Consider the following 12740-nt stretch of genomic DNA (forward strand, 5'->3'; position numbering starts at 1 on the left):
AGACCATCATGCACCTCATGATCATTAATGTGAGTTCCAGTGAAAGAAAGAAAGCGGAGCTCATCCTTTAAACTGCATCTGACCAAGTATTGTGTTACTCTGTTATCCAGTCAGCTGTGTGCTGGATTTTAAAGTCTGTTGAAAATGTGAGTCACTTTATGAGCTCACAGACAAATATACACAGTAAACTCTTCCAGCGACTCCAATTAGTCAATGATCCAAACACTGAATTTGGAAAAACACTACTTTCTGCCCTTTTTTTAAGAATTTCTGGAATTTTGCTTTAAGGCTGTGATACATCCTCGAAATCACTGAGGGAATCTGCAGATCCTGCCCTTATTCATAAGTTTACTTCAAAAACAAGAAGTATAACTATGTTTTTGTGCTCCACTGTTTTTTTTTTAATAAGCTGTTGCTTTTATCGCTCATACGGCTAGAGTTTTGTCTCCCAGGGGCCTGTCATCATCTCTAATAAGAATACACGTCTTTCACAAACGTGCCGCAAGGAACGAGAGCAAACTTCAAGGCCGTAGACGTTCCCTCTAAAAGTCGTCCCTGTTTCCTTTCTGTGGACTTTAATATATAATAAACAGTGCTGAAAATATTGAATCACACATTTTATGACTTCGCTTGAGCATCTTTTGAAAAAGTGACGTGACGTGACATACGGCTGAGTACGGTGACCCATACTCATAATTCGTTCTCGCATTTAACCCATCCAAAGTGCACACACACACAGCACACACACACCGTGAACACACACCCGGAGCGGGGTGGGGATAGGGGCTGGGGTACTCAAACTCACAACCTTAGGGTTAGGAGTCAAACTCTTTCCAAGTCGAGGCATAGAAAATATCAGGTCTATGATGATTTATCGTCTATTAAAGTAAATAAATATAAATGTATATTATAAAGATGCAACAATAATCCTGAATGAAGTGACAAGATAAGCATCATCATATCTCTCTCTCTCTCTCTCTCTCTCTCTCTCGTTCTCTCTCTGTCACTCTCAGACAAAGGAGTTCATTAATGCCGAGTTGCTGGCTCAGCTTTATTCCTGTGGCGATCAGAACACTTTGATGGAGGAGTCAGCCGAGCAGGCTCAGCATCGGGATGAAATGCTGCGCATGTATCACGCCCTCAAAGAAGCCCTCAGCATTATTGGAGACATCAGCACCACCACAGTGTCTACGTCTCTGCCTCCACCCGTCGATGACTCATGGTTACAGGTGCAGCGCATTGGCTCTGGAGGAAGGTAAGAAAATGAGAGAAAGAAAATTTGACTCATTAAAATGTGGATGGATAACAGATAACAGGAATTAATTGTTTTGGTGTAACAGCTTCCCATTGTTGTCGCTCTTCGTTACTATGAATAATGCAGTGGCTCCACCTGCTGTTAGAAAACGGATACTGCGTCTGTTTGCAAAGTGGCTTCCTAATTCCTAACCTCCAACTTATTCATCGTTAAAGTATATTATCAGCTGTATGTATTTTTGAAAGTGAGAAAAAATAATTAAAAAAAAAAACATTTAACTAATTATATAATGAAAATAATATGTAGGGTTAGAACTGATTGTCATTAAGAAATATTGTTTTCATTTTCTGAAAAGTCTAAATGTAGCTTCAACACTTACAGGTAGTTAGTGGTGTGATGTAAGAATTGATCTTGCTTTATACCCCAGTGCTGTTGAATTCATGATTCTAATTGGTCAGAAGGTGTTGATTAATTAACTAGAACTGAAGCCCTGACAGTAGTGCAGCTGTATAGTAGTGGATCAACAGCTCAGAGTCTTATTTTCATGGAACGTAAAATTTTATTTAATTTTCCTAGAATGTGATCATGCCACTATTTGAATGCAGTTGTGATTTCACCTGTAGGTCTCCAGCTACCAGTCCCACCCCTCAGAGACGAGCTCCTCCTCCAGGACCCCCAGGACGCCCTGGTTCTCGTGGCTCCGCACCAGGCCCTCCTGCTGCTGGTGGGCCTCCTTTGCCGTCTCGCCCCGGGGCATCTCCAGACCCGTTCGGAGCCCAGCCCCCTCAGGTGCCCTCCCGGCCTAACCGGGCCCCACCTAGCGTCCCCAGGTGAGAGAGTCAAGCTGTAGCATTTTAAATATTTGCTTAGATGCTGTCAAGAGGTTCGAAGTTGGTTGCTTATTAGTGTATGCATTCGTGCCTAATGAGAAAATCCATTTGCTCTCAGCCGAGGAGTGTGAGACATCTCTGAGCGCAGCAGTGTGGGTGAGTGATGATCAGGGATATTCATCAGTCACCATTTTTTGTTTTAACGTTTAAACGATAAAGACTCACTAACAGACTAACAAGCTTCTGTAAAACATTCTACATTCATGCTCTAATCATTCACTTAACAAATTTAGATTTGTTTTCAGTTGGATAATTGTTATCGTTCAAACGTTCAAGCCATTTGACGTCTGGTGTAATCGACATGTCGAGTATGAATGCGTGTGTGAATGAACACATAAAACACAGATACCCGAGTGCACACACACACACACACACACAAACACACACACACGCAAACACACACACAAACAACACATTAACAGCAGCCAGAGTTAGGGAGCAAGTGAATGAGTGAGAATTTATGACATTTGCTTCCTCAGCAGTTTACATGTGCACTTCTAATTGGGCAATTTGTGTGATTTGTGACATAAACACACACACACACACACACACACACACACACACACACACACACACACACACACACAATCTTTAACAATAGCTATGATAAGTGCCCATGAAATAAATGTTTCAGAGTTTTAAGTACCTCTTGTTGTCATGGGACTAATACTGTGTACTGATAAAGTATGTTTGCCGTCGTTCTTTCCTATATTAATAAGTGCTTTAAACGTATTAGTGTTCACAAAATCTGTAGTCATATGAAATGGTCTACAGTTATTGTAAAAATAAGTCAGATTTAAATAAGCTCACCACTTCCTTGGCTCTTTAACAGTTTCTTATCATCTGTAGCAGAAAGTGAATTAAAGAGGCTTCAACCTTGACACTTTTTAATCCAAAACTAATAAGTTTCTTTATAATAATGGAGAATATTAAGCATTAGTTCACTGTTAAAACCTTGGAAAACAAGTTCACCGTTTGCTACTAACTATAATAAATCACTCTGGAGTAGAAGACGTCCCTTATATTTTGTCTATATTTAAAATATTTACCGTTTAAATAACTATACATATTTGTAATATTGTCTTATATTTCAAGGGACATAAATATCACTGACCTCCATTTCTAACCCAAAATGCTAACAGTGCTGTCCTTTGAAATGATCGATAAACTGGTGCAAAATATCTACAATAAACTTTGTGTTTTTGTGCCGTTAGATCAGTTTCGCTTGCCGTGACCTCTGAGGTTTGGCACTTCACTCTGTTATTAGCTGAGCACAAAGCAGTGCTAATGTCTCCTACATATAAAGCGTGTTTCTTGCACATATCGACCCTCTCCCTGTCTCCTCCACATTTCTCTCCTTCACTCCACCTCAACCCTACGTGTTCATTATGATTACTCTTTACAGAATTACAATCAGTGACCAGTGAGCGGACCAGCGCTTCGGGTATGTGTACGGTACTCGGTCCCCATCTCCACAGCATCTTTGCTTAAACTTCTTCCTTGCTCGCTGCATGGCCATCTGCCTCTGAGAACTCACTAAACATTCTTGACACACACACATATATACACACACACACACACACACACACGCACACACACACACACACACACACACACACACACACACACACACACACACACACACACAAACATAAACATAAGAGAGTGCTTCACATTTTTAACTCAAGAGTAATGTGTCTGAAGGACTGTCCGGAAGAAAAGCCAGTCTGATAGCATAAACAAATCTAGCAAAAATTAGCCTGTAATATAAGTTAGTCTCATTTTTTTAAATGAGCTGATTAAAATGATAACAATTCTGAAGTGTTAAATATTTTTAAATACACAACTAAAAAGTGTTTGTAGGTAGAGGATTATTGGTAACTAGCTACCAAAAGTATTTTTAATTCATATTATTTACTGTTAACAGAAACCTGACAGCTAACTGTTAGCTAGTGACTGCTAACACAAACCTGAAAGCTAATGACTGGTAACACAAACCTAAAATCTAGCAACTGGTAACCCAAACCTGCTAGCTAGTGACTGGTAACACAAGCCTGCTGGCTAGTGACTGGTAACACAAGCCTGCTGGCTAGCGACCGGTAACACAAACATGCTAGCTAGTAACTGGTAACACAGTCCTTTTAGCTAGCGACTGGTAACACAAACCTATAAGCTAGCAACTGGTAACGCTAGTTAGTGACTGGTAACGCAAACCTGCCAGCCAGCCTGACAGGGTCTCTGAGAAATGTTTAGTAACACACATGAGGTACCCTAGTGGTTAAGGTGTTGGACCACTGATAGGAAGGTCATGAGCTCAAATCCCAGGTTCGCCAAGCCAATTCTTTTGAAGACTGTGATTGGTTGTCTAATAAAAAATAGGAGCGCTTTTAAAATTTGGTCTATTATAAACCTTCACTTTGTCTCTATGTTAAGATATTTGAGTCTATATCATGTAGGGGTTACGTTCGTGACCGATCATGTTAGAGATGTTCTAACATCTGTATGTTCTAAATGTAATGTAAATGTAAACATGTAAACAACTCTGACACAATGCAGAAATGTCATAGCGCCAAATTCTGCCATTTCAGCTCTGTTTCTCTGTTTAATATATATTTCTGTAATTTCTGTGCTGTGTCAGAGATCTCTAATATGATATGATCGGTCACAGAAATAATCCCTAAACGATCTAATATTTACAATCTTCTTAACTCACTATCATTATTAAATATACAAACATTACATAAATATTTAAATATAAAAAAATATATATTATTAAGTATACATTTCTTCTCCCTCTTCACCTTTCACTCTTTTTTCTCCTCTGATAGAAGAAAAAACTCTTAAGCTCCTAAATGTCCTTCTCACTACTCCTAATATTTTTTAACCTTATGAGCAGCTTTTAAGGGTTAAGATGCTTAAGACTTTTATCTTTAATAGGATCTTCTCTTTAATTCTAAGAAGAAACGGCCACATTTTTAAGAATTTTCTTAGAATTTCCTCACTAGGAAAAATTCTTTGCACTAAGAATGTTGATGAATACAAGCCCTGATCTATATCGACACAATGCGTATTATGCGAATGCCTTATAGCTCACCTCAGAGGTCTCAGAACATATTTGAGATAGGCCAATGTGCCTGTCAGGCTCACGTACGGTGCACACTGTGTGTGTGTGTGAGCTGGTGTGTGTGTGTGTGTGTGTACAGTATGTGTGGTCTGTTAACACTTTTTTTAAGGTTTGTTTTTTCCACTTCATTCAAGCAGAACAAGGATAGCACCTTTCGTTCATGTCATTTATCTTAACTGATTTTTATTTTTATTTCATCGTGAAGTTAAACAGCACGTCAACTCACAGTTTCAGTACAAATACTGATACATTTCACTGATGTGTCATAGCACGGTTCCCTAAGACCTGAACCGTGGAAATGAGGCTTGCTGAGTGTCGGATGCTTTCTGTTGGTCGTTTGTTGGTTGTTGTTTGTCATATAATGACATCACATAAAGCTGGGCGATAAAATTTTTAAAATCTCTCTCTCTCTCTCACTCTCTCTCTCTCTTTCTTTCTCAATTCTCAATTGCTCTTCACTAGCAATCAATTAGAGCAATATGTCGATAAATTAAATATATATATATATATATATGAAAATTGATTTTAAACTTGGTGTCTTCCAGCTCAGTTGTAGGTTGTAGCGCCACTAAAAGCTTGTGAACTAGCAATAAGCTCGCTAGCAATACCTAATTATTTACCTTTTGGGAAAAAAAAGTGCCAGTGTTATAGATTTATATTTAGACACTAGATAGATAATGTGTCTAAATATTTGACAGAATCTGTGTCGATGCAGCATATTAATACAATTAAATCTGAAATTTACAGACAGCACCGTTGTAATCAAATTTAATGCTATTAAAATAATTCTTCATCACAACCATTCGCTATTAAAGCTGCCTAGGATTTGTGATGGATTGTCAGTTAAATAAGTGTGTGGTGCAGCGCAAATCTGAGGTGTGGAGCTATTTTCTGGCCCAGAAAAAATATAATCTATTCACTAGGACTTCCTACTGTAAGTGGGGGCATGTGACAGCCTAGTGGTTAAGGTGTTGGACTAAAAATCGGAAGGTTGTGAGTTCGATCCCAGGACCACCTAGCTTCCACTGTTGGGCCCCTGAGCAAGGCCCTTAACCCCCAATTGCTCAGCTGTATAAAAATGAGATAAGTTGCTCTGGATAAGGGTGTCTGCCAAATGATGTAAATGTAAATAAGTGTGTGGATCCGTGTGTGGAACAACGTGTTTAATGAAAATCAGGGCAGTATAATGCAAAACCTCAGGCAAAAATCAGCAACGGGGAAAACAGGCAGAAGTTATACAGACAGCAAGGCAGCCAAATTCGACAAGGGCTAAAACATAGAGAAGAAAAACAAGGAATAAATAGGGTAAGGTCATGCACACGAAAACAATAAGTGTAAACAAACTAACAAAAGGTTTGGTACGAGGAAAGATTAACAATACTTGACAAATAACCGTGGGCCTGTGGTAGCCTAGTGTTTAAGGTGTTGGGCTACCAATCGCAAGGTTGTGAGTTTGCTCACAGGTCCACCAAGCTGCCACTGTTGGGCCCCTGAGCAAGACCCTCAACCCTGAATTGCTCAGCTGTATAAAAAAATTAGATAATGTAAGTCTCTCTGGATAAGAGCATCCGCTAAATGCTGTAAATGTAATGTAAATAACAATACCGTAAGTGTTAGAATATCTGTTATCATGTGTTGATCCTTTTTTGAATATTTATTACACTCTTCTTTTTTTCCATATCGCCCAGCTCTAGCTCCACTCTCATCTACGGTTTGGTGACCGAATGTTCGCTCTGTTACATGTAATCAGACATTCGATCAGACATTCAATGACGTCTTTTCAGAGCGACACGTCCTGTGATTTACCGTAAACTGCTTGCTGTTCAGTGTGGCATGAAACATTACGAAGGTCTACATTTTGGGTCCATCATGTGTACACAACTCCATGTATGTAGTCAGGTCCGAAAGTCTGATTCCACTACAATCTGTTTATAGTCGATCAGCAGCTCAAACCTTTTTAATTCAGGGTCACTTAGTAAAATAGTTATTTTTTAATATGAATCTAAAATGTTATGCTCTTTATTAACATACGGATTAAGAAATAATATTTTATATAGTATTATAAGATCATTATTAAAAAAAAAGTTTTATTGAAAGAAATATTAAATATTAATAAAAAATTATATTGTAGCAAGTACTATTTGAAATTGTTCACTTTTTCATTCTTATCTTAACTCTCTCATCCTTTATATACTTTTCTCTCCTCATCCATCACTTCTTGTTTCTTTTTCTTCTTCCTTTCCCTTTCTGCTATCTTAACTTTTCTTCCTTATTTTTCTTTTCTTTCTCTTTTTTCCTACTTTTTGTAGGAAGTCTATAGTGCAAAATAAAACTAAACACTGCCTTTCACTCGAAGATGTGTTTGTTGTTGTTTTTTTTTATTAGATTCTTTGAAAATATAAAACATCAGTTGCTAGTCGACTCAGACTTTCAGACTTTTTTAAATCTGAATTTTACAGAACCTCGGTTTCTGTAAATGACTCTGGAGTTGTTGAACGTCTAATAACTGCTCTGAGGGTTCATTGTGATTCTCCGCTACTCAACCTCCGCATCGTCTCTTTTGTTATGATGTGAATTTGTTGTGTGTAAAGTCTCAAATAACCCACATGTGTACATGTTACCATGTGTGTGTATGTGTGTTTCATCCCTGTCTTCTCTCTCATCTGTGTGTTCTTCCTGTGTGTGTTTCCATGGCAGCCGGCGACCCCCGCCCTCACCCACCCGAACCATGTGATCCACAGACTCCTCCCTCGAGACGATTAGCTCCTCCCACCAGACCTTAAGGGATAGAAATCCAGGCTGCCCAGATCCCCTTCATCTCCTTCGCCTTCAGATTCACTTCAGCATTAACACACACACACACACACACACACACACACACACACACACACACACACACAACCTACACAGAGTAACCTACACCCATTTTATGTCATTAACATTCCTCTCTATATTTCCTCCTCCTTCATGACTTTCCAACAATCCCTGACTTCCGGGTTGTGATTTTTTTCCTTTTTGGTGAATGAAAGATCTTTTCCGAAGCAGATGCATTATCACTCCAAGGTGATGACTGGAGTAATGAGTATAACTGCATCTATTACATGTTTGAGCTGTTACTTTACTTGTCTTTTTTTCCCTCTGTTTCTCGAGCAGTGCTCCCTGAAGTCACAGGCAGGAAGTTGACACCTCGCTAAACTGAATGAAAAGAAACTTTACAATGGTTCTGATTTGAGGACCAGATTTTAATCAGCCACATTTTACACATTCTTGGTTGGCATTCTAATAAGAATCCGAGACTCCTGCCTTCCAGCCTTGCTGACTTTAGGGACGCCATGTTACTAACTTCTGCTCTAATAATTCTTTCAATATTTACTCTTCTTTTTTCTCTTTTTTCTCCTTGCACTGCTCAGCCGGCCGAGCAGGGGCAGCCCCGAGAGCCCCCTTCCTTCATCTGACTCCTAACTACACCATCCTTTTTTTCATCTGCTCTTTTTATCCTCTAATCCTACTTCTTTTCCTTCATTTTCTTTTCTCCTTTTTTTCCTTCCTCTCTCCCTCAACATGCTCTATCATTTCTCTTACTTCTCTTTCTTTAATCAGTTACACAATTGTCTGTATATTCATTTACTTTGTACTTCTCTTTTATTTTGTCTTAATTTTGGTTATTCTCTTCTTCCTTCCTGACCTTTCTTCCCCCTTTTATTCTTTTTTTTATCTTCTCTGTTTCTTCTTCTTCCTACTCTTTCTCTCCATTCTTTCTGTTCTTCATGGTCTCTTTCTTCTTCCTCCCATGCCTTTTAAAGTACATTATTTTTCTCTCTCTATCCATCCTGTTTCCCTTTTTCTCTCATTTTATTGCTCTCCTTCCCTCTCTCTTTTTCCGTTTTCTTTCTTTCCACCCTTCTCTTTCGTTTCCCTTTCTCTTGTCTCCACTTGTCCTCTCCTTTCTCTCCCATCCTTTCCCCTCTGCTTTCTCTTTCCCCTTCCCCCTCTTCTTCCTCTTCCTCTCAAAATCTTCCCATGTTCATCATCAAGCAATCCTTGAATCAAACCCCACCAGCACAACCCAACTCTCTCTCCCTCTCACACACACACACACACCACAGTGAAGAGAGGAGGAGAGAAAAACAGATGGAAACCCCTTCAGGTGTAACTCCTCTTCCTCCCGCTCGGTTACACCACCTCATTAAAGGACAGATGCTCTTCTACAGTACGTTCCAAAGTGGAGGAGCAGCTACACCACCAGTGTACTGTGAGGCGTGTAGTGTTTGTGTTGTCGTTGGCGTCTCTTTGCTTTCCGCTGGATTTTCTTCGTCTTCTTAAAGCCACTGGACTGACGTGACGGCCATGAGCCCCGTCTCCAAGTTTAACCTCTTGTGTAACGCACATGAACATTGTAAGTTCCTTGAATTTCTTAATTTCACATCACGTCAGTAGCACAAGTTCTCAGTGTGTGTTTACACTTGTGACATTTCACTTCATTTATCCAAGTAGCGAGTGCAGAAAAATTAGTGAGGCGGGATCTATATAGAAAGTGCAATATTTCTAAGATCGGTTATCATTCACGCAACTTAACACCACGTAGACCTGAAAACAAACAAGGTAAACATATATACATGAAATCTGACGTCCTTCACACGCTTCTCGTTATTAGCATCTCTGCTGGCGATTTACTTAAACGGTTATGCAAACGTATCATCGTGGTTGTAATTCGTGTGTTCGGTTTATTATCAGATATTTGGTCAAAATCAGGTTTTAAAGGAATAATTGAAAGAAAAATCACGTGTAAAATGTACAATATCGCTCCAATCACTTCTGAAATGACGATCTGAAACGACGTCTTTGGCGTCAGACGTTTGCTTTTTTTTAGTTCGGCTAAATAATATATTACGAGACTACACTTTTTAAAAGAAATTCACCGTGTATGAAATATGCAGACATTTCTATATATTCTTAAACTGGTTTCAGAAATATGCCATGAGATTAATATAGACACGTATTATGTATATCATGACAAACTTTGGTTATCCAACGATTTTTATTCTTACGCTCTCGTGCTGTTTAAACGTCAAAAAAATCAAATTAAATAAAATTAAAGGCTTCAGTGCAGCTGCAGCATGAAATACGTGCAACTCTTATGCTATTTAGACATACTGTAGAATATAGCATGAACTCCACATAGCTAGAAATAGAAGAACAACAACAAAAAAAAAAGACAAATTGATGAATATACTAGTGTATTAGACTGCAGTGTAGAGATCTGTTTACCGAGTGTAGTGTGGAAAAAAAACGTTGTTTTTTTTTCTTTTCTGAAATCTGATTGGCTGAGAGACTGTCAAGCAAGATTTGAACCGATTACGCCCTAATCTTAGTTTATGTTGAAGCTCACTATTAACAGACTACATTATTTATTTATTTTTTATTGTGAAGGTTACTTAGAATCGGTTTCATAACTTATCGAATATTTTTTGTGTCGTTTTTATAAAAGCAATAAGCCACTCGTGTTCTGACTGACTAACGCTGTTACTCCAGATTAAAAAAAGAGACAAAAACAAAAAACAAACCAAAAAAACAAAAACAAAAACAACTCATGGCGCATTGATTTATAAAGGGTTTTTGTTTTGAATTATAGGGATACCAATAAAAGTTGAACCAATTAAACTGTTCTCAGCATTGAGTACAACCCCTTTAGGAAGATAACTGTATGAGGAATACTATAAAAAAATAAAAGAACGTCAAAACTGGACCCGCCGACGATATACTTTGGTTCTGAACTTGGGGGAAACTTTAAATGATAAAAATTTGCTTTGAAGTTAAAAAAAAAAGCAAACTTCCGACAACAGACACGTTTGGGCGAAAGTGATAAAATTCCATGTTTGTTTGATCTGTGATTATTCCTTTAACAAACATTAGCTAGAAATAGCTGTTCTATGCATAGAGATCTGATGCTGCCTTTAAGTCATATTGGTATCATCATCACCATCATCATCACACGTGAACGCCACCACAGTGTAGAAGTTACAACACAGGAAGTCTCGGATTTTTACTCTTTCTTTCCATTTTATGTCCTATTAAAACCGTCCAAACACGCACTACGTCGTAATAAAGACATTTCCGAGGAAGACTTGAAGGCAGCATTAGTCGTCTGTTCTTAAGAAAGCGGTCTCGAACCTTCATCCATCCGAAACGTGTGTTTTAACAAAACGTTCGTATACTCACGTGTCAACACAACCCAGCCAAGGTATATTACGATATCATCTCTGGATTTTTTTCACCTTTCCCCTCCCACACGTAATCTCAGAGATTTTAGTCATCCTAAATATATGGAAAAAATTATTTAAGTGTAAATCTGTTTATTATGGCCATATCGTTACGTGTGCTGTGTATCTCTGTGCAAGGAAAATCGTGCTTCCACTGCTTTAGAGACTAGTTTAGACCTGTATGATTACTGAATATTAAATTATTGTATTAAATGACGTGTGACTCCAGTAACTTATGAATAAATGAATAATATAAAGGATGAAACAAAAAATAATGCAAACTGTGAGATGTAGAGATGTGATGTGGTACATCCTGGTACTTTTACCGTGTAATGTATAACGAGTGAGTCTCACAGGACTGTAATGTTCAAAAAAATAAACTTCAGTGTACACAGTTTGGACTGTGGTGGTTCTTTTTTGTTTTTTATTGTTCCTGTTATTTATTTATTTATTTATTTATTTATTTAAAAAAAAAAAAAAAACATTAATAATCATTTAACAATGATGTATTAAGTGTGTTAAATACTGTGACTTTATTCTGTACTTAATACACAAACACACAAGAAGAGAAACAGCAACTTTTACTTTGCCCAGGTTTTATTTAGGAGGAACAAAAAAAAAAAAATCATACGAGAAAAAAAAAACTCTGATTACTCCTTCATTGGGTTTGGAGAGTTTGCTGAATTAAACTGGTTTAGTGTAAGTACATATTCCAAATAAATATTATTTCCATTTACCTTTAAATCATATGAAATCACAGACACCTCACGCCCACGTCACCTCGCCCGCTTCCGTGTTCTTCGATCGTAGGCAGGAACTAGTAGTATTCATTCAAATTCAATTGGATTTCCACACCAGTTTAAATATACAGTATGTTACACAGTTACACTATTTACACGTGTGTTACAAGCACGTTAACCCTCTCGCTTCTCCTTCGGAAAAAGTTTGAGGAGAGAGAGCAGGGCATAGGGCAGGGATATGAGCGAAACACAAAAAAAAAGAAAAAAAAAAAAGGGAAGAACAAACGGAGACCCCTGATAGAAACTTGTCCACTTCATACATTCGATTCTGACGTACGCATGTACGCCCGCGGCCGACAAGATGCAAGTGCTCGGTTGTAGCGTAAAGAGTCGGTCTCAAGCCTTTCGACACACTTCCAGTTCTTATTAGTTAAACAATTGACGTATTTTAACCCACCCACACCCACACCC

At 38.3% G+C, this 12740-nt stretch overlaps 1 protein-coding gene across 16 annotated transcripts in view; it reads left to right on the forward strand.

The window, feature by feature from the left end:
• dnm1a (dynamin 1a) overlaps positions 1–11083 on the forward strand; it is a 59101-nt gene extending 48018 nt beyond the window's left edge. For 4 of the 16 annotated variants that reach the window (XM_047809295.1, XM_047809296.1, XM_027136735.2 and 1 more), the window contains 4 exons: positions 1–29; positions 1014–1255; positions 1879–2085; positions 8680–11083. The exon at positions 1–29 is cut by the window's left edge and continues 142 nt beyond it. In XM_047809295.1, coding sequence (XP_047665251.1) covers positions 1–29; positions 1014–1255; positions 1879–2085; positions 8680–8731 — 530 coding nt within the window. In that variant the 3' untranslated portion in view covers positions 8732–11083. Of the gene's footprint in view, positions 30–1013; positions 1256–1878; positions 2090–2203; positions 2242–3550; positions 3590–7966 lie in introns of those variants that run through there. The other 12 variants (XM_047809301.1, XM_047809299.1, XM_047809300.1 and 9 more) reach the window with 9 other exon arrangements.
• The last annotated feature ends 1657 nt before the right edge of the window (positions 11084–12740 follow it).

This window comes from Tachysurus fulvidraco, chromosome 26 (genome assembly GCF_022655615.1).
Source record: "Tachysurus fulvidraco isolate hzauxx_2018 chromosome 26, HZAU_PFXX_2.0, whole genome shotgun sequence".
Classification (NCBI taxonomy): Eukaryota; Metazoa; Chordata; class Actinopteri; order Siluriformes; family Bagridae; genus Tachysurus; species Tachysurus fulvidraco.